This window comes from Diprion similis, chromosome 4 (genome assembly GCF_021155765.1).
Source record: "Diprion similis isolate iyDipSimi1 chromosome 4, iyDipSimi1.1, whole genome shotgun sequence".
NCBI lineage: Eukaryota > Metazoa > Arthropoda > Insecta > Hymenoptera > Diprionidae > Diprion > Diprion similis.
This window is the reverse complement of record NC_060108.1, coordinates 18834834-18862790: the sequence shown is the minus strand read 5'-3', so window position 1 is coordinate 18862790 and position 27957 is coordinate 18834834. Positions and strand designations below refer to the sequence as shown.

Below are 27957 nucleotides of genomic sequence, written 5' to 3'. Positions count from 1 at the left end.
TTAATAAACACACAACAGGGCAGTTTATATAATATGCTCAATAGTGAATGATAAAATATTAATCAATTGCTGAACCAATAATAAACGAATCTTTATTTTTTCACACACAAAAAAATTTCACCCAATTTATCTTACACATCCTTATATTATCCATGCTTAATTCCAGGTTTCTAACAATACGTTAAGAATTTTGACCAGATTCTCGTTGGGCAATTGTAGGGACAGTTTCGCTGATCCAATCTAAGTACTGTTTGTTTCCATTGTGAATCTGCAACATTGATTATTTTAGTTGAATAATTCTCTGTTATCCCGTTTGATTAAGAAAGAATAAATAAAGTCTATTTTGCATGCAATTAACATATGTTAATCATCAGCGAACAAATCTTGAAAACTGAGTATCATAACGAACAGGATGCTTGATTTAGATAACGATTAATATTGGATCCTTATATTTACAGGCAAAGATATGACTTCGCAAACTTCATACGGATGATTTTCTCTGTAAAAGAAATTTTGCAATGAGAAAATCAATAATTTAAACTTTGAATACAACATCATTTATTACGAATGACTTACTTGATGAATTTAGTTAGTGCATCAACAATTTCAGTTCTGGTTTTGATCATCTGCAAATTACATTGAGAAATATTAGACGTTATTGGTAATTGCAATTAATTATTTTTGAAGCCAACATGCTTAGGGGTTTGCTGTCGATGAATGAAGAATGAAACGGAGCATGGGTGGTGTTGTTTTTTAATAAGAAATTCTTACTAAGAGTATTTCTTGATCCTCGTTAATTTCCCCTTTCCACTCGTATCTGAAATTTGTTCAAATAATATTGTTGAACGTTTATTTCTCTGTAAAATGATAAGACGGATACTACTAGCAGCTGACTGAATGCGAAGCAAAAAATTAAGAGATAGTATTATTTTAGTGCAGTGTTATACGTACATTGAAGTGATTTGGGGTATGATGTTGACGCAGGCAGCTAATTTATTTTTGACGAGACCACTATACAAAGATAACGATGTTAGATAAGAAATAATACAACATTGAGCAAAGTAAAAGCAACTTCAATTGTAAGTAAATAATCGAAATCAATATTACCGAGAAATATTTTTCGCAACTTCGTTAGACGGTACTGTAACGTAAGCTACTGAGTGTATTCCAGAGATATTACTCATTGTACTGCACCCTAATAGATGAATATTTCGAACTAAAGCTGATAGCATTAAAAACTTGAAAACAGCTGATGTATGTGACATTTAACACCGGTCTAATGTGTGGTGCGTTGCGTTCTTTCGAAGGAACGAACCTACACCATGAGATACATTGTGCATAGTAGGTATGTACAGATAATTTGATGTAGTGATTATTTTGTTGCGGTGTGACGTAGTTCTTAAAAGTCGGCAAAGATGTCGCCACCGCATAGAAGGCGTTCCATAACGCTCGATCCGAGGGCTGTTCTATCGCGATTGGTCGTTAACCTTCGACGAGCTAGAAGATCGGCCTATTACCAGTTTCAAACGCGACGTCGGCACGTGGGGAATTCGCGAAAGCTATGCCTTGATCACAGTATCAACATAAAATGTTAAACATAAGCTGACTGTGAGTGTAAATATGCAACAACATTCTAATTTTCTATTCAAACATGAACAATTTTTATGCCACGACGCCTAGCACTTACAATCAATATTAGATGTAGTTGGAACATCCACTCTAATTTGGAATAAAATTCTTGAAATTTGAGTCTTAATCAATACCTGTTTCATCAAAGTAATATTTGACTATATTTTTAACAGTTTTTGATGTGGAAATTGCTCTGATACCTATAATAAATTGTGAATGTAAACATGACCAATGACCTTGGTAATTTGTATCAGAAAAACAATCGAAGGCCGAGACGCCATACCGTCACTTGTTGCTCAGCTTCCGAATCATGCCGGGTTGTCTTGTTTTTAATGTTGAATAATATAGAAACCTGCAATACAGTGGTGAACTCTAGCTTCTCTGAAGTTTTCATCCCATCTGTGCAGCGGATGTCAAGGTAGATTAATCTGTTACGCAAACTGCATTCATGTGTATCAGTTTGTTGAAATTCGTGACCGGTGACATGGTATGTTGGGTTGGAGATTTTTCCGTCGGATCCAAGTCAATGAGGAGAATAAATTCATTTTAAAGCAATCAAGCTTTTTTGACTTGGATCCGACGAAAAAATCTCCAACCCAAATTCATATGTATGTACAATTATTTTCATATCGATTATAAAACGTGATTTTTTTTGTTCGAAATTGTAGCGAAAAGTACTTCTGCGCAAAGAATTCACTGAATATTTTGATAGCTGTATACTAGAATAATATAAGCTTATAAGAATAGTCTAGTGGTACAATAATAAAAAGTTAAAATTTGTTGAAATATGGCACGTTGATTAAGTTTGATCTCTTGAATGCTGTTCTGAAGTTTCACAGCGATTCACAACTTCAGAGCCAAGTGATTGTAAACTAAAATTTCCAAAGTTTTTGTCTTCTATATAACGAGATAATAAAAAGTTGAACTAGTGTAAAACTCACTACAGTTCTTAAAGAAAGTTTGAATTAATGATACGTGTTAAGGTTTTTGAATAAAAGTACATACTAAATGAGATATTGATAATTATATATCGAAAATAGATGAAATTTTATGGTCTCAAAAAGCAGCTGAGTGATCTGGCAACGTTGCAAATTTATACAGCGTTGCCAAATTTCAACGGATAATACGCGAATAAAGTAAGTGAAACATTCAAATTTTATTCCAGTTGCTTTGACTCCCGCACTTTCTGTCGGACCTCCGATGACGACGAAGCATCTCGCGGTAATTATAATATCCTGTGCAGAGATGATTGCAACACGGCATGGGTAAGTTGCATGATTTTTAAAGTGCTATTTCGTTGTCTGGTCTCCATCTGTTTTGCGATCTCCCGGCAAAATTGCTACATATGTATATTATGTATGCGTCGACTGATCGCTATATAATAATAAGGACGTACTTTGATGGTATTGGAGATGAGAACTATTCCTTGAAAATAGTTATTCAAATTTCAGTGAATTTAAAATTCCATCTTACGATATTATTGTTGATCTTGACAGTTTAATCTCAATCATCGATGAATAAGATTTAAACATTCAGAGATGACACGTTTACTGGATAAACGAATCGGGAATCGTTTCCCAAGTATACCAGTTTCCGGATTTCCATACGCCAATGCTGATTCAATGAAAATTACTCTTCCATAATCGAATCAATGAATTCTAGAAACTGAATTTATGATATAAACCTAAGTATGACGAGATTGTATTTCCCAGAATTCCTTATCACCGTTCAAACCGAGCACATGGCAGTTACACACCTCCGTACGTTTTTTCGTATTATCAAATCTCAGAGTTTTATAGATCAAAGATGGCGACACTAACCAGCATCGTTCCTGAAAATTCCTATTACCAACGTCAGTTTTCAGAAGACATTTCGGGCGCAATTTGAGGTAGCAAATATCAACTTGGTATCAGGCGAACATCTTGATTCAAGAGTCTGTAATCACAGATTTCGCTGCAGATCAAGATGGTCGCCCTTGTGGTAACTGGAAAACAGGTATCCAGATGGCTAATAAAGTAAATGTTACGATAACAAGGTGGGTGGGGCTTTCCTTCATCCACGTCGCATACCCATTCATACTTACATTCACACATCACACCGTTCGACGCTCTATTCGCCTTTGATCCGACTACCTCTTGGCGCGATATCTTGTGGCTCTTGGCCTGACATGTTTACTTGATATTGAATCGCGGTAACTTACGTGCCCGTAAATAGCGCCCAACAGTTTGAGATTCTAGTTCTTGTTTAAATAACGAATGACATTAACTTTGATGTTAAATTCAAGAATCGGATTCGTTGCCGTTAGCGACTTCTTAACGAATTATTCATGGGGAGGAGAGCATGATATGATTAAAAATCTTAGTATATTTATGAACATGAATGTTGCTACTCTTTGCGTTAAATCTCCAACGATTGAACTGATATACGGGTACACACGTCTGTTGGGGAACTAAACATGGTGTGATTGCAAACAATAAAGTTAGTACAGTCCGCTTTATGGATTAAATAATGTTATAGCTCGTGTAGATAAACCGTTAAAGGTTAGGACATTTTTGTAGAATTTTTCCGCAAGTAGGTACCTGGAATGAAAATATTTTTAATGTGTAAAATCATGCTGCACTTACTTATAAATTTGTATTTATTAATTACAATATTACCGTATGATCTACCGTGAAATTTACAAATCGAATGATATTTTATTCCAGTCGTATGCATAGATACAATTTTTTTAAATTCAATTTTGACGAGTAACTCGTGTGTAATTCATGATACACATCGACTCGACTAAATACACGAAGTGGGAGCTGTGATGCCAACTTTGGTTTCACAATCTTTTGTAATAGCTTCGTTACTTCGAAGTACAGATACATATTGGGTTATCCGTATATAATACGCAGTTCCCTTGATCAATGGATAATTTTCCAGATACAGTAGAATAAACGCTACGCTTCTAAATTACAGTAATATCAACTGTATTATTTTAGAATAAATTTAACGGAGCTAGGCTTTATAGTTTATACCTATATCGCGGACAGCTCATGATCAATATGGCTTTGAACTGGGAGGGAAAAGATTTTTATACATTCTTCTTTGGCATACATATCACGTATTATCACGTATGATTTCAGTGTCTATTATTATGAAATATGTGATACCTCACGATGCTCACGAGAAAGACCATTTTTTACTGTCCTGGTTGCTCGTTCCGAAGAGCCTGAATCCATGTAATTGTATACACGGTCTAATTCACTGTGAAATCTGCAGTCTGCAACACTCGCGAGAAATTCCGTCCCTCAATTTCCGCATAGGCGTGTAAGGGTGCAGGTTACGAAACCTCTGTTAAAATCGTGATTCCACAAAAGTAACACGTTTTACGGAACAGCTGGAGTTGCCCTCCGCGGAGGGCAACCCCTAATGCTATACAGATATTTCTTGAATCTGAACTCTTTTCTTAATGCCGGTAGTAGTCAAAGAACTAGTCGTCCTCGTGGGTGGTTTAGGTGGTACAGGATCCTTCTGGGGATGAGTTCCATGCTCCTTAACGATCCTCACGTTTTTTCTCAGACTTTCGTCCCGAAGAAGCCGTTGCTCTGGCATGGTAGACGAGGGTGGCGGGGGACTGGACCGTGCCAGGGTTGTGTACGAGGGTGGCGGCTCCTCGGACCTCGTGTCCTCGTTTGAGTCGCGCGATGAGGGCCGCGTCGTCATGGGAACAGACTCTTGATGACCGTTAGGGCTGCACTCGCTAGCCGCTCTTTTTTTCTCTCTATCTCTCTGATAGTAAATACCAGCAAATATCATCATGTTCAGTATCAAAAGGATGCATCCAACTCCGACGGTTATCGCCAGGGCAGTTGTTGTGCTGTAGTAATGGCGAGACGCCAGTCTCTGAAGAAGCTCCGTCTCGTCGTGTCTCTCCCTGACTCTCTCCTCGCCCTCTATCACGCCGCTAGCCGGTGACCCGATCTCGGATGTCGCGTCTTCGCCAATCGTCGAGCTGCATTCAGTCGTCGACAGAGATGTCGTCACTGTGTTACCGGGAAGAAGTATCGGTGTGTGCCACTCGTCGCGCACTGGTCCTGAGACAAATATCACGTCATCATATTAGTTTTTGAGTTCAGACTTTAATCGCACGACGAATAATGTTTACTGAAATATTTTTATACACACCCGCGTAGAGGTGGTCTCCTCTCTCTCGGAAATGATGATGCCGCATTGTCACGTCGTCATCTCCAGGTTGGTGCAATTGTGGTATCAGGTTTAGCCACACTGCCATTTTATGTCCCCGATAGTGGCTCTTCATTTTCGGTTTGAGAGCTGAGAAAATTGTGAATTTTATTTTCAACTTGTAACGTATTTCGAACTCAATTTTATTTCAATTGTATATATCTATAATGAGTAATCGAGAAAAATGATAATTGATGATGGATTAGTGCGGCCCACTTTTACCTATCGTAAGATACTGTTGCGATCCCGTTTCGTACTGCTCCCATGTCAGGCCTCGAAACCTGGTCTTCTCTTTGGCTGTCCCATAATCCACCGAGTCGACGTTTCGCGGTTCGTTGGGGTTTCCGGTTTTGGCAAAGTTTGAAAAAAATGTAAGAACAGCCTCGGCGACGCCCTGATCCTGGCGGCTGTAGTTCTGAGGGAAAAAGGTACCTCCGGATACAAGTGGGAGTCCAAACACGTAGGGTATATCCTCGCCCCTTACGCTTCCCAGTCGCTGGAAAAAATGAATATTATAAAGTGTTCCGTATACACCTTCGATATAATCTACTTAATTTTGTGGATTTCAGCATCGACGCAATTTTACTATCCATATCCTGTTGTTTAACTTGCCTGCACGTAATCGCTGTCTTTTGTTAGATAGTTGAAATGGTAGAAAAAGGTCTTGGCACCCCTCCTCGCGTGATAAAAGGCGACCCTCATCAACGGAGCCACGGTGTGGCCGTCACTCAGTGCCTCCATCGTCGAGTCTCGTATGTTAATTGGGTGTAGGACAGGCTTGTCCCAGTCCGTATACTCGTTTCTCACAGCCGAGAATATCTCGTTCAAGTGGTAGACGTACGCGTTGCGGACGAACGTTCGGAGCACTCGATTTCTCTGCTCCTCCTCAAATCCATACTGGATATCGTTCGCGTTGAAGTCGAGGTAACTCTCGGCCGTCGTAACGCCGAGGATCAGTGGAATCGTCACAAAGCTACCGCTGTCTCTCTCCATGTCGTGGCTTGGATCAGGGCTGTTCATGTCGATCGGTAACCCGGGACCAATCCGCGGCATGAACCTAGCATAAAACCGAGCATTTTTTTAAACAACGAATAGAACCGCTTCAACTCAATTAATGATTCAGGAACCCGTTCACACGATGGGAATCAACTATTATTATACCTTGTTTCGGGTAGTTCTACTTCCATTAGATTTTGTAAGGGAACTTCGCGAAGGCAATCGGCAATGTCGGCTTCGGTTTCAACTGGACATTCGAATTGCTCCCCAATTTTTACCCTCAAATCGTCCGGCTCGTGCACTGCTGCCCAGGGGCTAAGGGCGGAACCGCTGAGGAGAACCAGCCGATGAAACAAACCTGGAAAATGAACAATTACACATAACGTACTTTATTAACGTACGTTCACGTTAAATATTTTATTTGTCAACCAGCTGAAGCAGCTTTTGTGCAAGAACTGAGTTACGCGATTATAAAAACTGAAGGATAGTAACGAATAGGACCATAAAACAAAGCAGATTCCGACCAAGATGGAATCAAGAGAAAGCTGAGCGGATCCGCCGGAAGAGTACCGGAAGTACTCGTGGTACACCGGAGAGCAGTCAGAGTTGTAAGCTGTTTGCCGTAATTCTTTACAGCCGGATGTACGGGAAATGGTGGTCTACCTATATATTACTTTGTGAATAACTGTACATCCACCAGTCTGTCGCACCATTGTAGAGGATCCGTACATTTTTGTACTCGCGTAAAAATAAGTAGAATTTAATCTTCCCTCGGGATTCGTCGTCTACATTGCGGGAATATTTCAGATTTCGCTCTCACGATATTCAGCTGACGTTAGGTACCGTAAATTTTTAACTTGCATGGAACTTTGGAGAACGAGCCAGAAGGCAAAACAAATAGAAAATTTTAGTGGACTCAGTTAACTCTGCTACAGTAAAAATTATGCAAGCATGGCACGTTGTCAAAACGTTCGGTAAAAAGTTGAAAGAGTTTATTGAATGATAGAAAGAGTTATAGGTTTGCTATAATATAAAAAAGTTTATCCAACATTTTTTTGTACTAGTCCAACAAATTGTTTTTTTTATGTACTTCAAGTTTATATGTCCGTTTTACTCTATCATGCTTTCGTACTTAATTGTAAGTCTCGAAATCTCTTTAAATATAGTTTATATTGTGTACGGCATAAACTCCGCGAGCATTTCTAATTATTATAATATAACATAGTTTCCCCGAGATAACCCGCGTTGTAGGAGCAATTTACGTTTTATACCTTTGCCGTAGGGCGCCAGAAGTAGGAGATTGGCGAGTGCCGCCCCCGTGTCGTGTCCAACTAGGGTGATTCTGGTCGGGTCACCGCCAAAGGCGCCGATGTTATCGCGCACCCATCGGAGCCCCATGGCAATGTCCTTGAGAGCGAGATTACCCCCGGAACCGTCCGTGGTGTCTGGACCAGGACGAGTCCTTAGGAATCCTTAAAACATTGGAAATATTTGCACCACATAATAGAATACGCTTAACAGTAGATGCCTTTATTATATATTATAACCCCATTGTCAAGTGCAATATGTACCTAATATACCAAGCCGGTAGTTCAGTGTTACGACGATCACGTGGCCAGCACTTGCCAATACCGAGCCGTCGTAGGGATTCCCAGAACCCCATTCAAAGCTCTCACCGTGTACGTAAACGATCACTGCGTAGGGTGCCTCGAGTCCTCGGGAACCTGATCATGTGTAAGACGATATGGCACGTTCTTTATTTAGAATTTTTAATATAGGATCAGAGCGAATTCAAATCAAATCAAATACGAATTTTCAAATAACGTACTTGAAAGTTCTCACGGTATTATCTGAACTCACTCACAAATCTTCATATTACCTTTTCCCAAATTTCTATAGCTTCATCGAAGCAAATATATCTGATTGTGACCAAAAATGTGGTAATCCATACTATTCCACTATAACGTAAGTACCTATATACTGTTCACAATCTATTTTTCAAATTCTCACAGTGGTCGGCAAAAAGTTTTGAAAGACATACACGAAATCAGTTTTCAATCGTAACGAAGATCGTTCGTCATACGAGCGGCATGAATTATAATCTAGAATGCAATTTATGTGTATATAACTACCGCTTCCAGGTATGTAGAGGTTCAAGAAGAGACAATCTTCGCTTTGATTCCCGAGCAGCGGAAGAAGGCGTTTCAGCTGGAGAAATCTTCCACGTGGCATAGTCCCCAGAGCAATGGTTCGATTAGTTACGTCCGGGTAGTTTTGGGGACAAACTAAGCCAAAGGTATCCGCGAGCTTGACACCGGCCCAAGTCAACGGGGGCCTCGGCGATCTGAAACGGAGCTTTTCTACGGGGGGCGCCGCGTACGGAATGCCGCGGAAGACTTCGACCGGGTCCAGGTGTCGACCGTTAGGTTCCTGAAAAATCCGACCCCCCCCCCATTCCTTTATGTAAGTGGAATGAATTGATGCCAAAATGGCTGGCTCGCAATTTGAATTCCTTCAGGAGGGAGATTATTATTTATCGCACTGGGGACAAACCTGCAGGATTCCCCTTATCTGTCCGCTCTTGGTCTCGACGATTCGGGAGGCGTAACGAGTCGGAGACTGGGAGCTGCTCGAGGCGATGAATGTTATCGAGGCGAATATTATGAGGTGATTTAAAATGTTGAGGAAGGTTGCTCTCAGTACCGAAGCCAGCAGCACCCCGGCCGCCGGCTGGCATCGCAGTGGCATTGCAGCATTTGTCAGCAACCACCATCCCGTAAACAACAATCAATTATTCAACCTGGCCCCAGAAGCCTCGAGCTGTAGCCTGATGTAGGAACATTTCACGCTCATTACTCTGCCTTGCGACTTGGGCTATAACATACAAATTAACAATTTGTTTTTGTTTCTTCGCGTTCCAAGTCTTCGGGTATATAATTAATTAATCAACATGAGCGGTGAGGCTTACCTCTTATGTATATATCTATATATATGTATATATATAGCAAGAAACGTGCTAAGAGAGGTTCTAGTGCTTCGACGTCATGGAGTTAAATTGGTCTAGTAACATGTTGAATAAGTTATCATTTTGTGGCACACGGTTCGCGTGTCTGGAGGGAATCTGGAACAGAAAGTGGTACGTGGATGAAGTTTATCCTGACGGATATTTTACGCGATACAGTAATCGGAAACGTTCGGAAGTTGTGGAAGATGCAACTAACGTAATTCGTTGTGGCAACTCTTGTGCCGCGAGGAAACTTTACGATCCCGCACTTATACCTATAGATATATTACAGGTCGAGTCATCGATCTTCGAACTCGCTGATTATATTCAAAGTTGCATTAACAAAATTAAACATCTTGGTTGCATATACATGGGATCCTGTATATACAATAACCTATAATAATAACGCGAAGAAACAAGAAGCTTTGATCATTTGCACATGCACTCATCGGTTTCTTTTTAATATATAATGTATCTAAATATAAATACGTAATGAAGCGCTATACATATATGTATGTGTAATACGTTTGAAGATTTGCTGTGAAGTTGACAATAAAGTATACGATATAAGCTTCAGAGTTAGATCGAACCATGATCTAAAACGACGTGAACGTATAACTATTCTATTGTGGCGTGGAGTATCGTATAAGATAGGTTGGAAGGGTGCCTGAAAATTGTTTGAGAAAACAGACGTATGTGGGTGAAGTTTCTGCAACAATGCGCAAAGTTGGCGCTTTGTTAGCCATTTTATAGCCAGCTATTTCACACGATGAACGGGGAGACGGAGAGCGGACTGTAATATTGGCAGTTTTATCGAATCCCGGGAGAATAAAAAACGATTGAAACGGTCTTTCCATTATCCTCAACCGCGATATATCAGCGGAAATATTTCCTCGGGATTCTATTTTCACTCGCATAGTCAGCCGGCCGATAAATACCTGAACGATTCCCTCGAATATTCATACGCCTTACTGATATTTGCAGATTGTATAATTTGAGGATTCGAACGCTTTCAAATTTCGAACGATTGGTACCAGTGTCGGGATCGATAGCTCGCCTACGACCTTTACGTTGGTACGCCTGCGCTCGTCGCGAGTCAGACACGTCGATAGCTTCGCACCGGTCCACAGTGGCAGACTGGCAGGTGGAATGGCGACGAGCAAGTGCTCGCGTTCTGTTTTTACTTGAGTAATAGACACTTCAGTCATACAACGTCGGCATATCGGCACGAGATTGCCTCTGAGAGATACGTCAAAGACATTCACTTCTCGAGGTAATAACATTTTTCATACCCTATTCCAATTCCTTTGGTGAAATTTACCGTTTGGAACGAACCGTGTCGTCCTCCTTGACAGTTTTCGGCCTCGTCTTTCTATCCTTACGGAATTCGATTATCGCTAATTGCGCATTTGTTTTCTGTGAAAAAATGTCAGTTACATTATTTGAATGGTTTTTGTTCACGTTTGTAACGTAGTTTTTATTGTTTCAATAGGAAACGATAGACTTAACCTTCAAATCTTCACGGGTGGTGGAAATTATTTAGATTTCTCACTGTAGTCACTTTTTTTCTTTAACTCACTATTTGAGTTACTTTTTTTGATCTGACACTGCTCAAGTCTGCTGAAATTTTGTTTAATTTACAGCTGTCGCCAGTTACATTCCTATTTTCTAGTTAGATTATTCATTTAGTATTCTTGATCTGAAGAGTTCAATATGATTTTATCACGCATGAAACTTGAAGTCTTGAATGTAATTTCGTGAAACTTCATTTCAAGGAATTCACTCATTTCTGTTCCAAATTTTTCACTCTATGAGCTGAATTAATGTGATCAATTTAAATGAATAGAGTTTTTAAAAATTCACTCACTGAAGTATTTGCTGTATTGAGCGATGGCAAGGCTGTAAAAAAATCGAATAAGAATCTGTCACGTCTCCGGTGAGATTAATATACACTTTTTAATATAATAATTTAATAAATTCATTTGGAAAAATTGGTAAAGCAGTGAAAAGTTTAAACTGTGTGAAATTATCTTTTTAATTGAGCTTATCTTATTTAACAAGTTGACTAATATCCAGCATATCCGTACATTTACAATCTACGTTTCACAAAACAACGTGTAAATATAGTAAACAAACATTGTGAGTATTACATAAATGCTTACTAATCAAAAAAATTCTTAACTCTTTTTCTTTCATTGTATGAAAAATACAATTACTATCATAAGTCATTCATTAGTCATTTTATCCACTTCTATGTGGCAAGCTATTGATAGCAAATCACTCCTAAGTGTTGCTTATTGAATTCCAGGTGCGTAAGATAAAATCATCACTATGTCGACCTCCGCCATCTACATTCTAGATGTGAAGGGGAAGGTTCTCATATCGAGAAACTACCGCGGTGACATTGAGACTGGGGTTATTGAGAAGTTCATGCCTCTGGTGATGGAGAGAGAAGAGGAGTGCAATCTCACGCCCATTATCCAAACCCCTGAGTGCACTTACTCATATATAAAGTACAACAATCTGTACATTGTATCTACGACAAGAAAGAACGCTAACATCTCACTTGTATTTGTATTTCTCCACAAAGTAGTCCAAGTAATGCAGGAGTACTTCAAAGAGCTCGAGGAAGAGAGCATCAGAGACAACTTCGTTGTGATTTACGAGCTCCTAGATGAGCTTTTGGACTTTGGCTACCCCCAGACGACGGACAGTAAAATTCTGCAGGAGTACATAACTCAGGAGGGCCACAAGCTTGAAATACAGCCAAGAATACCTATGGCGGTAACCAACGCCGTATCATGGAGATCCGAAGGCATTAAGTATCGCAAAAATGAGGTTTTCCTCGATGTCATAGAGTCGGTAAATCTTTTGGCTAATGCAAACGGGAATGTTTTGAGTAGCGAGATAGTCGGCGCGATTAAAATGCGAGTTTACCTATCTGGAATGCCTGAGCTGCGTCTGGGACTAAACGACAAGGTTTTGTTCGAGTCGACAGGTCGTGGAAAGTCCAAGTCCGTTGAGCTGGAGGATGTCAAGTTCCATCAGTGCGTCAGGCTTTCAAGATTCGAGAACGACAGGACCATTTCCTTCATACCACCCGACGGAGAGTTTGAGTTGATGTCTTATCGGCTCAATACTCACGTCAAGCCACTTATTTGGATCGAGTCTGTGATAGAGCGTCACGCTCACAGCCGTGTTGAATACATGATCAAGGCTCGATCGCAATTTAAGAGAAGATCGACTGCCAACAACGTGGAGATAGTCATTCCAGTGCCAAACGACGCCGATTCACCAAAATTCAAGACTACCATAGGCAGTGTGAAATATTCCCCGGAACAGAGTGCGATCACGTGGTCTATCAAATCATTTCCTGGCGGAAAGGAGTACCTAATGAGAGCGCATTTTGGGCTGCCTTCTGTCGTTGGAGAAGATGTCGAAGGCAAGCCACCGATTCAGGTCAAGTTTGAGATTCCATACTTCACTACCTCTGGTATTCAAGTCAGATATTTGAAAATTATTGAAAAGAGTGGTTACCAGGCTCTGCCTTGGGTGAGGTACATAACGCAGAACGGAGACTATCAATTAAGAACTAATTGATCGCAAACCTGGGAGGTAGAAGCCACAAGTATTCCACTTAAAATCCTGATTAAAGGAAGAAAAGTTGGGGACGAAAACTAATTGTATATAATTCGTAAAGCACTGTGTCTCGCTGAGATAATTAGTCGGCTAATTACCCTCCGAGAAGTTATACATATATATATATATATAGTATTAAAGTCGATCGGAGTGACAAAGGAAAGAAACACTTTAAACTTCTGATCTACTCTGAGCTTTGCTTTAAATTCAAGCTACTTGAAGTCAGTGTTGATATTGTTGTATTCTAAACTTATGGTGAAAAAAAATGCCCTATATAAATATAATGATGATAATAATATTAACAATGAAACACGGATGTAATAAATTTTTATCTAAATAAATGAATAGCGAACAGTAAACGCCGACCCGTATACTGTATACATAAATTTGCGTTAATAGAATAGAAATTTTTTGCCCTCAAATAACCCGTGTCCAATAAATCACTGGTGGCGAGAGTTGACAAACGAGCCGTATATTTTTCACCTCGAATTAAGATACCGAGTATATGCCACTGCTGGCAATGCATGTACGTAGCTGAAAGATACCAACATCGCGCGAGCGAACGAAGAACAAAAAATGCTAAACAAAAGTAAAAATGTAGAATTCTACTGGACCTTTTTTATCGGCATTACGAGACTCGCATCCTACTAAATGGCCGTGGTATGGAAATTTCAACAACGTACATAAATGCATAATAATATTATTATATCGTGGCTGGGAAAAACGCGTGGGTTCGCATTCTGCGTGTGTCCGTACACAATTACATAAGTTACACGTAGATGAGAAACGTGCAAGATTAAGGCCGACAGTTGAGCTTAGCTAATTACTTTATAGGAAATATAAGTTCAGTCACGTTCTGTAACACTCCACCCTTCCGACCCGGGAAAACGCAATTTTCATCATTCTCGGCTAAAAATGTGTTTACCCGTAGAATTTTGCTTTCATGTATTATTGACATTATAAATGTTTAAACTAATATGATACAATTTTATTTTTACAGCGTCGAAATTCCGAGATAAATGTTATCTACCAAGATTTTCTCTGTTCGAGCGACGTAATTTTTTTTGAAGTATGTAAAAACAGGTCTTAATAATTGAAATGGAACTATCTATAATCATGCACAAAACAAGTTATAAGTTTCGCTTATAAAGAAGTACATCTTTAATTTTTTTACGCAATCATAATAATAAGTTTTATATTGATTTGGAAGTTGAATTCAATATGAAAGACGAAGGACAATGAAAATTTAAAGTGAGTATGCGTGTGAGTCGGTATCGTGAGAACGAATAAACGTTCTAATCTGAAACTTTTTAGAACTTATTGCTTTTGATATTGAAAAATTAATTGCACTGTTCAAATTTCAAGCTACAAATATATTTTCATCGAATCGTTTTCCGACTAATTCGTTCAATCTCTCGAAAGACTTCAATGGGAGAAGTGCCGTACTTGAAAGTATCAGCTATTATATGAGAAAAAGTTACCAGCGTTTCAAAGGAATGTAAAAGTTCTTCGGCTGCCTCTATAATATCAATAAAAGCAGAAGATTAAGCAGTATTCTTGGAGAGTCAATTTGACCTGCTACGGCAGCAGATTTTAATCAGCGCGACCAGCCCCAAAAGAATATATATATATATATATATATATATATATATATATATATATATTTCGGTGCAGGCTATTTAGATGGTCGTAATGCGTGCCATAAACATATCGAGCATCGTGTGGGGGACGCTTTGGGATTACGCGATTCGTTCGGGTTACCAGGAGATGAAAGTGACGTTTTCAATAGAGGGTAAAGGGCCCTGAAGGCTCGATAAAGAATCCGCGCGAGTTCAATTTTCTTTCCCCGAGATGTGCGGTAAATTCTTCTTCGTTCCCCCTCCCTCTGTCAGCTTCCTTTTTCATCTTTTCCCTTCATTTTCCTTCTCTTCTCACGATTTCGGATGTATTACGAGTTGAGATTTGTGATCGGCAACAACGGGTAGACTATATTCCCGCTTTGAAATGATCGATAAGATTTCAGCTGGTTATTTGTTCGGAATCGCCCTTCGCAGTAGGTATATACCTAATACATATGTACGTATATACGTATATACGTTTACGTGTATATACCTACCCGGCATCGCCGATCGGTGACGGTAATACTTAATACTTGTACAGGAATTCCTGGTCCGCCGGGAAACCTTGAGCCTCCCTGACTGCGCAACCGTCTACTTCGTCTACAGCTTGTACTTAGCGGCTGAAATAATTTCACCGGGGGTTCGTAGTCGTTTTCTTACGGAGGTATACCCATCAGGGGAGGAAAGCGGCACCAGAGGTCGATCGTCAGCGGGACGGTTAATAATTCACCTGACACGAGTACTTACTTTGGGCATTTAGACCAGAGTGTCTGGAAGACTGCGAAACTTAATAAGCAGCTTGTACCTACAGGTGGATAACTGCGAAAACTTAATAAAGAGCTTGTACCTACAGGTGTATAAATGGATTTTTGGCTTGAATGGGTCGAGTCAAGTATATTTATATAGTGTCGAAAATCAACCACGACCTAGATGTTAAAGCGCGGTATATCTATATATATGGGTATACAGAGCGTAGAGCCGAAAGGCCAAGGTGCGGTCGGCGGAAATCGGGCTCGATATTCAACGTATAACAAACCTGTAATAATTCATCGAGACCCCATTTATTCAATACCCTGCAAACAAACGGCAATCTGCACTCAACCATCGTTGGATTCGTATCAGGCGTATACCATACGTATAATACCTATTAACCGCAAAACGCATATTACAACGAATTTTCGATATTTCGTGAGGACGGATAGCGTGATATCGGCAGAGGGAGGGAGAAACAGAGAGGAAATAGAAAAATATCAGACACTTTTAATCGTCATCGTTTTTTGTAAAGAAGGGAGTTTGGAGGGAAAAGAACACCCGCCGCAATTATGAATAACGGCAAAATTGTAATTAATTTCAAATTGATTAAGGGAATTGGTGTAATGAGCTAACTTTGAGAAACGGAGATGATTATACAGATTCAATCACGATCTTCAATCACTTTCTGTGAAAATCCATTTCTCGGACTAACGGAAAAGAAAGTCAATGACGAAACGAACGAATTATATGTATATTTATAGATATATGGGTTTAAACTTTTTGAAGTGCTGATGATAATTAAGTTGATATTTTATACACGTAACGATGAATCTTAATTGCCTCAGAATTAGATCGATAAACCAAATCTAACTTTCAATTATTAGTCTGAAGTGAATCTATACGTTCATGTGACCGACTTTCTGGCTTGAACTTTGTAAAAAAAATTATCAGTTTCTCAAAAGATAGTTGCAGCCCGATCGAATCGAAAGAAAAGTTGAGGACGAGTTAATAAAATGCAGTTACAAATGTAAGTCTTATACACTGTACTTGACTTGAGTAAGTCTTGGGAGAAGAGGAAAAAAATGTCTCAATCAATATTGATACGGGGTAGCGGTGGACCGTCGCGGTGTATCTAAAAATCCGACGTCGATAGAATAACAAAAAAGCAGTATCAGAAAGAGAGAAAGAGAGAGAGAGAGTGAGAGAGAGCGGAATAAGGGGAAAATGTAGCACGAGAAAAGAAAAATCTGTGCCGACTAAATCGTCGTATTTCAACGTCGCAATAAAGGCGGGGATGTATAAAAGGAGGCGATAAAAGGTGGTCGTGTACACACTTTAAGAAAGTCTCCGAATTCACACAGGGTTTCGATATTCGTCACACGGTTCGAGAAAACTCGCTTCGTGGTAATGGTACAGTTGCTGCTTTTTTTTCTTATTTTTTTTTCCTTTCTTCGTTTTCTAAATGCATACAGTATACTTGACGCACACGCGTGTCATATTCACTGACATTGAGTCAATAATATAATTAACGAAAAAAATCCATAATATATATATGTCGTGTCGTGTCGTGATCGTGAAAAGAAATCCCCGTCAACTTGGCAAAATCTCGGGGTCGGGATAAAGTGTAGGTATAGGATTCGACGTACATTTGTATCTCCAGTGGAGATAGGACGCCGGCAGATCCATGCACATATTTATCATATACCTACATGTGTATATAATATAAACGGAGAAGGTAAAGGGAGACGAAACAAGTGGAGCGGATAACGACACGCTAAAGGGGGGAAAAAAAACAACAGTTTGAAAAAATATTATTTTAATGTATAAAATAAAGTGTATTTCCAAGACGGAACATTACATGTGTCGCGTAGCGTGTTTCTGACCTTTAAAAATATAAGCGGGAAACCGAACTCCGCTTATGAAAACTCAACTTTATCACATCCCTGGGAGAATCGGACCCCCTGAGAGACGTCGATGGGAAACGTTGTTCAATCGGGATTGAAAGAGGTTGATTCCCGTCAACCCGATACTTATATACAAGCAGACTGCCTCTTTTCGAGATTAAACCTTATTATGTAAGTATAGACGAGGCTTTTCAACAATTTTCAGTAAGCGATATAAATTCGTGTATATTTGCAGTTGAGAAATTCCAATTCCTTTGTAATTTTTTACTGTCGTATAGCTATATATATACGTGGTTTATTTACGGTTCGTACGTACAGGGAAATCTTGGAAAACCGCGTGAAAACTCAGGGAATTTCGAAAATAAGACTGGAATTTTGAATCTGTCGAAGAAATAGACTCGTTCTTATACAAAGTATTATCAATGTGAAGAAAAAAAAAATTATAGAAATGAAATGGGCTGTTGTTTGCAAATTGATAGTTAGACAGAAATTTATAGTTACTACAGGTATAATGTTGAAGGTATAAGTATTAATGTGCGAAAAAATCTTTCATTAATTAGCAGCATATTTCTTGAAGGGTTACTAGAAAAATCCTATTTCGGGGAATTTTTGATTCCAAAAAGTTTACGAACCCTGTTTATTATACGCGTTATGTTATATGTGCACCTCCCAGCTCGGTCTGAAAGCTGCAGCCGAGTTTCAGACCTCTAGGGCTTACTCTATAACGTTCTTCAGAAAATGCCGCGGTAATGAATTTTCCTTCACTTTTACCAGATTAAACTTTACATTCGTAATTTCATTTAGTCTTCGCGGAGAGTTGAGGGACATTAAAAAACAAATCGACGGTGTACGTGATTTTTTTCCTTCAACCCTGTATGATCTATGATCACAGTTTCGACATTCCGGAAATCAATTGCACACATCCCAACAATATATCTCTTTGTTTTTGTAGACAGAGTCTGAAAAATCGCATCAAGTTTCTATTGTGTTATTCACGTATATAGTTACCGAAAATCGACTATTCATAACAGGTTGTATGTTTTTGCCAAAGTCATAAGCCTCTGGCAAAATTGTCGCGCTCTTTTACTTGCAACAATTTCCACGACTTCGGGAGGACTGATCACTTCTGCGAGCTTCGATACGTCTAAAAGTAATGTAAAAAAAAAAAACAAATTAAAAATTGAAAAAATGCTATCGAAATCAATTTCATATATACAAAGCCTGGCCGGAAGAAAAGCGGTGATCACTCAAAAATCCTATCCTCTACAATCCTCCAGGCTGTTCTCTCGAATCGACACGTATAATACACAAATACATATGTATTCGTAAAATTGGGTACTTCAGCCGGAAAGCTTGTTCTTTTTTGCATAAAAAACAGATAGCATTGTGTGTGCGTATGTATGTATATATATGTATATATGTGAACGTGTATTTTCGACACAACGCGGAGTGCCTGGATAAAAATAAGAATGTAAAGTGCAATTTGGTAAAAGTGAGAAAATTCAATACAGTCTATCTCAATAAAGGCAAGCCCCAGAGGTCTAAACTTGGCAGACTTTCAAGTCCCAATAGGCGCTGCACTGCGAGTAGATACATAAGGTATATATGCGAATTACAAACGAATCAGAATTTTTACACCAAGATATTCTTTGCAGCACTCGTATATACATATTATGTACAGTCGTTCGAAATATGTACATACATACATATTTGAGTATCTACTTTATATTTCACTATTTCGACATTCTCGAACGAAGAACTGACGGTAATTTAAATTTAACCCGCAGGATTCCATAATAGAGAAATAACAATTTCATTGCTTTCAAGGAATCCACCATGCCTGTCAACAGAATGAGATCGCTTCACCGGAAATGGGTGTGTATACGTATACAATATAATATACAATGTACTTGCACGCGCAAGCATACCCGATCGAGTTATGCCGCCGTTCGTTACTAGCTACTACACCGCGTATAATAGCGTTTACTCGAGATAGGTAGTATACCCACATCACGGCAAAAACCTCTTCGCGGTAATGTAATTTTTTTCCCCAATTTTTTTTCATCCCTTTTCCTTCTCTCATTATCGAACATTCTCGCCTCGGCTCTTTGTACGTATACGGGTATATGCACTGTACCCTTGTCGATCGATGCGTTAAATAAACCATTTACTCGGCGAGAGAGGGTAAAAAGGTAGGTACAAGATAATTGGGTTTTATATATAACATCGTTTTGGAAAGAATTTATTTTTAAATTGGTCCTTGTATGTATACATAAAGCTTAAACTTTCGCGTCGTAACAAAAAATTGATGAAAATTGAAACATTTTTGAAGTTCAGCATGTACCTACTACGATCTGGAACCCAATTTCATTATAATATTTATTTCACGGAGAGTTCGCAGCTTTTGATATAGGTATATACCTATATTCGTCCTAAAACTGTGCCTGTACTCGATGATCGGGGAAATTTTTTCCCCTCCTTCGTCGAGTTGTTGTTGTTGTTGTTGTTGTTTTTTTTTTCGTCGCTTTATTTTCAGCGCTCATGTCTCATATTTGGAGGGCAATTTGTCCCGCCATGGGAGAAGTGGAAGGGGTAAAGTGGAGAGAGACACCCTCTATACTTACACGTGTATTTAATATCTGTCTGGCGCTCTCTGTCTCTGAAGACCGTCCATCAGTCGTGACAGAAATAACAAAGTTTCGTGGAAAGTAGAACTTACGTATAGGGGCGTCGCTCGGGCGCGAGCGGAAAGGGGGTGGGAGGAAAAAAAAAGAATAAATAAAAACAAACATAAAAAAGAAATGTACATTCCTGCAGCAGTAACATTTCATGTTCTCCCTCGTATATGTGGAGGAGATAAAGCGGGAGAAACTACGTGAAAGGGGAACGCGAACCGTCGACGGAAAGTGATCCTGAAGACGTGAATTCTACCCCGTTATGCATTCAAGAGTCCGCTGGAAACGAAGGACACGATCGAACCAGGAGGAGAATTCAAACACTGATCATCGTCTTCGTCACCCTCTTCGTCGTCTGGTCAAACGCTAATTACCTAAAATTCTTGATGGTGGAAATAGCCACAGGTTGCCGGGCTGTATTTGAAAATGGATTGCTAATGCCCGTTCCAGGGTAGATTGAGAGAGTTTTTCTCACTACCCTTATACCTACTATATGTATATAATACGGGGGCCTATCCGTGTGGCATACACTCCTCAAACGACCGCCGTATCCATTAGAATCCTATTCCACGGTTTTTACGCTGCCGCGGGTCACTCCCGACTCACTTGACTCGACTTGACTCGACTCGACTCGACTCGACTCGACTCGACGGTATAACCCTCCACGGTTTCTCGCGCTTCTCGTTACGCAGAATTAGCCCCGTCTTTAAGAGCATTGATCCAACTGAGTGGAACAAATTAGGGATACCGAGGGTAGAATTTATCTTCAGAACTCTGACCTCATCCGCCTGGCGAATTACACTGATTTTTTTGGAACGCTGGGAGAATACAAGAATATGAATAAGAAACGAAGAAGCAGGAGCTGAAGAAAAGGTTGAATACACGCGGGGATCGAGGGACAGAAATTATTACGTCAACTCTTATAATATTCGTTTACCCGTCAGCCCTGTGACGAATACATTTCCCTCTCATTTGGACAATTTGTCGTACCTACATACCTGCCTTTAATATTATGCACCGGTATACCCATCGCGAGTTATGCAGAACGATGAATAATTCCAACCCTTCGTCTCGTTGGTTTCGATCTGTTTTTTTAAGTTTTGCAGAAGACAGTCGAGTTTTTTTTTTGCAAACAATTCTTTGCTTTCGAATCAAAATTCGAAACATGATCAGTAGGTATTTGTACAAAGGTACGGGCTTAGGGTCTGGTGAAAAAAAAGAAAAAATTTATTCTTTTCTCATACAATGTGCAATTATAATTCTTATCAGAAATCTTGCTGTTTTCGATGCTGAAAGTATTCAAACCTTCCGATTCCTCGTCATAAAAAGCGGTTATATTATAAATAAATTCCTGACATCGTGCAGCTTGAATATCAATATTAAATTCCCAATAATTCGAAGAACGCATAAATGGGAACGAATTTTATCGAGGTTTCGAATAACTCAACGTGCCTATACATACAACTCTTCTCCGATATCTTAAAAATGATCATTTACTCGTATTATTTTTCTCGTATAACATTCCCGCAGTTACAAACAACGTTTCAACTCGACGAATTTCCGTTCACCTTAGCTCTGTGTATAATAGAGTCTGAAAACGGGTTGCTGTACCATAATTGCGATTGAAAGCAGAGCAAAAAGAAGATAAAGCAGAAGAAATACTCTTTGTCTTCCGAATTCTTCCTCGACAAAAGCAAATAAACGTATCGCACATACATACACAGACCGTATAATAATAAAAGGAGTGCAAATGAGCGCCACTTGTCAGAGTTATATCGACACGTGGTAATTGGCAATAAGACCAAGCCACTATAACGTCTACCGACACCCCTAGCGCCGGTTGTTAAACCGGTAAATAGCGCGGGCTTTCCCTCGTCCACACACACACACACACACCTACGTGTAACACGCGTATATCACGTTCAGGCGTGGGTGTATGGCGGGAATAAGACGGTCTGGAACCTACAGAGATGGCACCGATCTAAATTACCTCGATAGTCAGCTGCTCTATGTCCTCTCGCTCGCTGTAAATTCGCCTTACAGCTCCTCCTGCATATCCTCTCCACCTACCCCCTTCACGCATGCGGGTAAATCGCACCCCACATCGGCTCACTCACAATCAGAGACGTAGACGGTGTGAGTCTGTGTATGCACGGGGTGGAGGAAGGGCGCGGTAATTCGATAGGGCGCGATAAGGGCTGCGAGATATTTCGATGATCCTACCCCTCTCCCCCTCCTCTCTGTCCCGTAGGATGTCTCCGTTCCTCGTTCCGACATAAGCCTGCGGGATGACGACGTTAAGTCGTTGCTAAATTCCACGCGAGCCGGGCACGTATTACTCCACCTACGCTGCGCCTTCTCCTTCGGTTTGTTACGTACGACACGCGTGTTCGCTTCGCCTTTGCGTCACCCTTTCACCCTGGGACGTTCCGAGATATTTCAACAAATTTTCCACGTCCGTGGATGCGGGATACGAAAGAGCATCGAGTTGAAGTTGGTAATGTTATCGCGAGGATTCTTGCTGTGGGATAAACGCTGTTTTGCGATTTTTGAATTCTCTGAAATTTGGTGGAACTGTTATAAAAGGAAACACATTTTGAAGTTAAGAAAATAGCAATATGTTTCGTTACGATGAACGTGGACTCACTTCAACCTCGTGAGAGAGATCGATTTTATAAACGCCGAATATTCGTCCCGTCGACAGCGTGTAAAACACACACGACCCGATATCCTGCCCGTTGACTAATTGAACGGACAGTTTTTTCGCCAATTTATTATGTATCGGTGAAATGTGCCGCTGAAGTCCTCCGAATGAAATCCGCGAAATGTAGGATATGTCGTAGGATACGATATATCATCGATTTTTTTTTTATTACCGCGGCCGGGACGGAATCTGTTTCATTGTCAATCCACTTCAGAGAATGATAAATAACGTTGAAAGTCACTATCGTATTACGAGCGAAATCTCAATTGTGGGAAGAAAATTTTTACAACTTCTAACAAAAAAATCTCGCGAATTCGACGAACTGCGAAGAAGCAGCATTTCCACTTCCGATTCAGACGGAGCAAGAAATATTTCAACGATTCTGAATTCCCTGAAATATCCAGAGGATTTCGAGGCTTCCCATATCCTTCGCAGGGCATAGCCTGATTTCACACGAATTCGACGGTCGTTGAGCGCGGTTGAAAAATTCCAACACAATTCTTACGCACCGAGCGAGTGATTTCAAGTGTCGGTGATTGTCGTTGTTGTTGTATACTCGGCACTCGTATATTTTCACACTTTTTATTCGTCATTCCTGACCACCGTAGAATACGTTCGTTGAAATATCATAAATAACAAATGTTATTTGCGGAGTAAACGCGTGCCGAAAGGTCAAAAAAACATAAAGACAAAAAAAAAAAAAAAATATATATATCGTTAAAATATACATGAATATTTATTTAACGCTATGACGCTTATGTTACAAACTGAAAAAGACACAAACAATTTTTCCACAGCTGTAGCTAGATAATCCCTAACATCGTTAGGCAGTAATAACGTATAGATTTTATGCTCTGTTCGTAGATCTATCGGTGCATGCAGAATAGGTACCTACCTACCTGCAGCAATCGCGGGCAGCTGACGCATGTGGATATGGAAAAGGCCCATCGCCGACGGCCGTTCCAGCGGGTAAATGCAATCAAGATTACGAGCTTATCGAGAACCAAAGCGGCTTACGGTAAAACCCCCGATCGCAGCGTCTACGAAACCGAATTATACTTCGCCTTGGTAAATTGACTATGCAAACATCGTGGAAGGGGCGAGTATGGCGAACCGTAAGGAGTAAGGTAATATCTTAGTAAGGAGTACCTACAGCCTGACGTAATATCGAATAACGAATAACGTTCGATGTAACCCTGACGGAAAAAATTCTCAACTTGGGTGTATATTTGTACCCCAAACTTATAGATAAATGCTATATTCGTATGAGAAAAAAGTTGAGGCTTTTTTCCGCGAGGGAAATCGTGCTCAATTCGTCAGCACGTCTCGGCAATTCCCTTGACCAATCAACACTGACCTAGGTTCTAAGTATGGAGGGTAAAGGTAAACAGAACTATCTCCGTGTACATAAAGTGTCCGTAAAGTAGAGGCTACAATTAAGATGGCGTTGCTGCAGCAAAAGTTCCACAAAGTGACATTCGGACTGAACCCCGATTGACCCTGATTACTAATCGCCGATCAGATTGTTACCCTTATTGCTCATGAATGTAATTTTGGTGACGTTTCGAACCACTATTTGTCGCTTTTTGGTGAATATTGTTTCCGTTGAAAACCCATATCAGATACTTTCCTTACACCTATACCCTCCATAGTTCTAAGGTAGGCATAGACGAGAGTATCAAGCAGTGGTTCAATCGATCCCGACCTAATTTCGACCGTGTTCCCTCAGCCAGAAGTGATTGGTAATAATGATCCGTCGCCCTCCGAGTACCTTTCTCTTCGGTCCCAACACCGGCTACTTCCGGATTGCGACCTCAAGGACATATACTGGACGACAATTTGGAAAAAGGTGTTCTCGCACCGCTCGAGGAGACGTGGGATTCGAACCTGATGGATTGCCGGTATCGATCGGAGGTCTTGGTGGGTGACGACCAAGGACACGATGTCGGTATAACGGCGAGAAGGAGGAGGATAAGCTGCAGCCTGCAGGGTGCGATGATGCCTCACGTGAGGCGCAGCCGGCCGACCCTGGATTTGATCAAGTCCAATCACAATTCCAACCTGACCTCACTTAACCCACCCATACGGGAAGCAATATTGGGGGACAGGTATGAGGTGGCACGGTAGAAACGCGCTGGAATATAGGTAGTAGGTAGCTACCATGTCGAAGAGTTTTTACCGGGGGCGACTGTCACCAGTTGGCACAACGCCTGAAGACGTCTCAGAAGAAATCGATACGGAAAGCAGCTTTGCTTTGCTTTGCTCACTGCCCGAGAGATACAAGAGACTCGAGACAATTAGAGAACGATGCTACAGCCCGTCCGAGAGTACGAGTTCAACTTGTCACGTGTCGAGGCTGCTTGCAGCATCTCCTGCATGTTCCGGTATAAGGTAACTTGATGGAAATGATTTTGATGAGAATAAGATACAAACTTGATTATTTATTTTTACGTGATGTAACTAGAAATTAACTATTTTCAAACTTTTTCTTCTACTTGTGCTGTGAGACCTTGCTTATATAAAAATTTCATGATTCTAAGTCAACGGCAAGTAAAACCTATAGGTTTTGACTTGTGAGTTTGCGAGTATCAAGATGTGTGATATAAATGATCGTATCTTTTGGTTGCGTTGACTTAGAAGCTTGAATTTTTTACCCTTCCAAGGGACAGTAGACCTTCGTATTTGACGTTAATTTCAACTTGATACCTCTATCCTTTCCTGAGGAAAAGGGTCTTGACAGACGGGCAGACACACGGACGGACAACAAAGTGATCCTACAAGGGTCTCGTTTTTTTCTTCTGAGGTACGGACCCCTATACAGATGTCCATGAATTGAGAGGAAAGGGAGTGACAAGACTGTTTCCAAATTTGATTCGTTACAGTCGAGTTCCAAGAGAAGTAAACTAGTCTCGTACGGTTCCGTAAGTTTTCGCTCTCTGTCTCGATACGATATGGTTTCGAATTTGAAAACACTTCGAGAAAAAGGTATTAGCTGTCAAATCGTCTTCACGGCGAGTAACGAACTGTGGTATAAGTGTGAAGCTTTCCGGAATACTGTAAACGAGTGTTGGGTGAAATCCTCTTTGTCAGGTTATGGGCACAGCTAATAGCTCGTTAAAGTATCCAGTGAATTTTGCGCAGTCTTCCGTTTGCTCGGAGCTTTTGAAGACGAAGGAAAAACGTTACAGACACGTAGCTACGCCCCGGTATATTAGCTCCAACAATGTAGGAAGATTAGCTTTAAGGGTTGAGTCTGCAGGTAGAAGGGTGTGATGTGCAAAATGCTTTATGGGTGCCCCTTCCCCCCTTCCCCTCTTCCATTATTCTCTTAGCCTACCATTCTACCCTTTCAAAAGAGACACCGCGATTCTTCAAATTTTTCATTCCGTCTTATGGGATGTTGAAGAGGACGTATGGGGCTACCACGCGGGGAGAAATATAACTAACAATTTTCGTTCCCAACAGGATAAAGAATGAAAAAATGGGAGGGGAGAAAAAAAATCCGTCCATATATGAAACGCTGGGTAAAAAATGTGAAGAGAGATGCCAGAGTTCGGCTTGAATCCAGTCCCGAAAGCAGTGCCCTAAACCCTAAACCTAGGCCACCCTTACACAGCCACCGCGCGGTAACTCACCGATGCTGGCGGATTTATTTATTTACCAGGGCAAGGGAACGATTCGACCGCGAACACCACCGTTGCGAATGCATCATGTATGTATATATGTATACACGTATGTATGTATCTACTCAGCGGAAATCCATCTCTGCGCGCGAAGACACGGGGGAAAAAATAACGATATATAACAGGAGAGGAAAAGAGAAGAAAAAAAATAAAAAAAAAATAAATAAATAAATCAAAATAAAATGAAATAAAACAGGAAAATAACGACAATGTGATATTAATTGTGTTGGGGAGAAAATGTACAGGGTTAAAATGAGAACTGCGTGTTCAATTTATACGAGGAGGTGTATTTTTTGTTAATGTCGTATATATCACATGACGCAATCTCAGGGGACGTTCCCTGATTACGAGATTTTGCAATATACAGTGGTTCGATAATTTCTTTTTTTTCTTTTTCTTGATTTTTTTGTCACGATAAAAATTACGAATTTTGCGACACGTTATATGTTTTATGATTAAACGTGTTGGTGTAAATTTACAGCAAAAATCGAACCAGCTGCGATTGAATGAGAAATCGAATCACGATTTCTTTTTGTTTGCATGATACTTTATTAGGTATCTAGAAATTACTGGGCTTACTTTTTGTATATTCCATAGTGATTCGATTTCTACTCGGAGAGACTGATGGTAATAATTTTTTGCTTTATTGTTTGTCAGTAATAACAATAAAATGTACAAATTTAGGGATAATCGAGGTAAAATTACAAGAAATCGCATAGTTACTGTGAAAATGCAGTATCTTATTGAGAATATGAAAGTTTTGTTTCTTTCTTGCAACTTATGTTATTCGAAATAATTACTTTCAGAGTTGATTACGAAAAACTTATTATTTATCCCTATCAATTTTTCACATACACCCGATTTCCCAAAAGTAAATAATACTTTTTCTAAACGTACAAAATAACAATAACTCATAGAGAAATGAAATCATCTATTCTTGTAGAAATTACTAATTACTGTACCTAGATTAGCCCTAAATTCGTAAATTCTACTGTAATTACGGACAAGTAATAAAACAAATATTTATACCAAACGTCTCTTCGCGTGTACAATTAAAACCGTTCGACATGTTCAACTTTTGCAGCACCGTTCGCGTTCGGCGATAAAAAGTGTTCTCTAATTCA

The 27957-nt window shown here is 40.0% G+C and overlaps 4 protein-coding genes across 5 annotated transcripts; 2 read left to right on the top strand and 2 right to left on the bottom strand.

The window, feature by feature from the left end:
* Positions 1-66: 66 nt before the first annotated feature.
* LOC124405302 (divalent-cation tolerance protein CutA) lies at positions 67-1353 on the bottom strand. 2 transcript variants are annotated; one of them, XM_046880103.1, is made up of 6 exons: positions 1108-1353; positions 952-1011; positions 772-817; positions 577-626; positions 449-499; positions 67-271 (listed from the first exon to the last, which is right to left on the bottom strand). In XM_046880103.1, exons 1-6 carry the CDS (start codon positions 1263-1265, stop codon positions 241-243), a joined length of 396 nt encoding a protein of 131 aa, XP_046736059.1. In that variant the 5' UTR covers positions 1266-1353; the 3' UTR covers positions 67-240. The 2 variants fall into 2 exon arrangements, with proteins under 2 accessions (XP_046736059.1, XP_046736058.1); XM_046880102.1 differs by having other exon boundaries at positions 67-268; positions 457-499.
* A 500-nt stretch (positions 1354-1853) lies between these two features.
* LOC124405921 lies at positions 1854-25041 on the top strand. Its single transcript, XM_046881191.1, has 4 exons — positions 1854-2047; positions 2795-2894; positions 24015-24218; positions 24880-25041. Exons 1-4 carry the CDS (start codon positions 1854-1856, stop codon positions 25039-25041), a joined length of 660 nt encoding a protein of 219 aa, XP_046737147.1.
* On the bottom strand, positions 4931-9600 carry LOC124405295 (neuroligin-4, X-linked-like). The gene is made up of 9 exons (XM_046880091.1): positions 9406-9600; positions 8985-9282; positions 8424-8576; positions 8124-8324; positions 7018-7210; positions 6469-6913; positions 6079-6352; positions 5800-5946; positions 4931-5708 (listed from the first exon to the last, which is right to left on the bottom strand). The coding sequence occupies exons 1-9, from the start codon at positions 9598-9600 to the stop codon at positions 5047-5049; spliced, it is 2568 nt and encodes an 855-aa protein (XP_046736047.1). The 3' UTR covers positions 4931-5046.
* Positions 10975-13654, top strand: LOC124405296 (AP-1 complex subunit mu-1). Its single transcript, XM_046880092.1, has 2 exons — positions 10975-11129; positions 12165-13654. Exon 2 carries the CDS (start codon positions 12188-12190, stop codon positions 13454-13456), a length of 1269 nt encoding a protein of 422 aa, XP_046736048.1. The 5' UTR covers positions 10975-11129; positions 12165-12187; the 3' UTR covers positions 13457-13654.
* Positions 25042-27957: the final 2916 nt, after the last annotated feature.

What these genes read in the sequence shown, in the direction of transcription:
- LOC124405302 (XM_046880102.1), bottom strand. Translation starts at nt 1,265, where the DNA reads ATGTCACATACATCAGCTGTTTTCAAGTTTTTAATGCTATCAGCTTTA. An exon ending in AGGATCAAGAAATACTCTTA is followed by an intron (nt 627 to 771) that starts GTAAGAATTTCT and finishes TGTAATTTGCAG; the next exon opens with ATGATCAAAACCAGAACTGA. An exon ending in GCACTAACTAAATTCATCAA is followed by an intron (nt 500 to 576) that starts GTAAGTCATTCG and finishes TTTCTTTTACAG; the next exon opens with AGAAAATCATCCGTATGAAG.
- LOC124405921 (XM_046881191.1), top strand. Translation starts at nt 1,854, where the DNA reads ATGACCAATGACCTTGGTAATTTGTATCAGAAAAACAATCGAAGGCCG. An exon ending in TCTGTGCAGCGGATGTCAAG is followed by an intron (nt 2,048 to 2,794) that starts GTAGATTAATCT and finishes ATTTTATTCCAG; the next exon opens with TTGCTTTGACTCCCGCACTT. An exon ending in CCGAATTATACTTCGCCTTG is followed by an intron (nt 24,219 to 24,879) that starts GTAAATTGACTA and finishes GTGTTCCCTCAG; the next exon opens with CCAGAAGTGATTGGTAATAA.
- LOC124405295 (XM_046880091.1), bottom strand. Translation starts at nt 9,600, where the DNA reads ATGCCACTGCGATGCCAGCCGGCGGCCGGGGTGCTGCTGGCTTCGGTA. An exon ending in CCTCTACATACCTGGAAGCG is followed by an intron (nt 8,577 to 8,984) that starts GTAGTTATATAC and finishes ACACATGATCAG; the next exon opens with GTTCCCGAGGACTCGAGGCA. An exon ending in TCTGGCGCCCTACGGCAAAG is followed by an intron (nt 7,211 to 8,123) that starts GTATAAAACGTA and finishes TTCATTTTCCAG; the next exon opens with GTTTGTTTCATCGGCTGGTT.
- LOC124405296 (XM_046880092.1), top strand. Translation starts at nt 12,188, where the DNA reads ATGTCGACCTCCGCCATCTACATTCTAGATGTGAAGGGGAAGGTTCTC.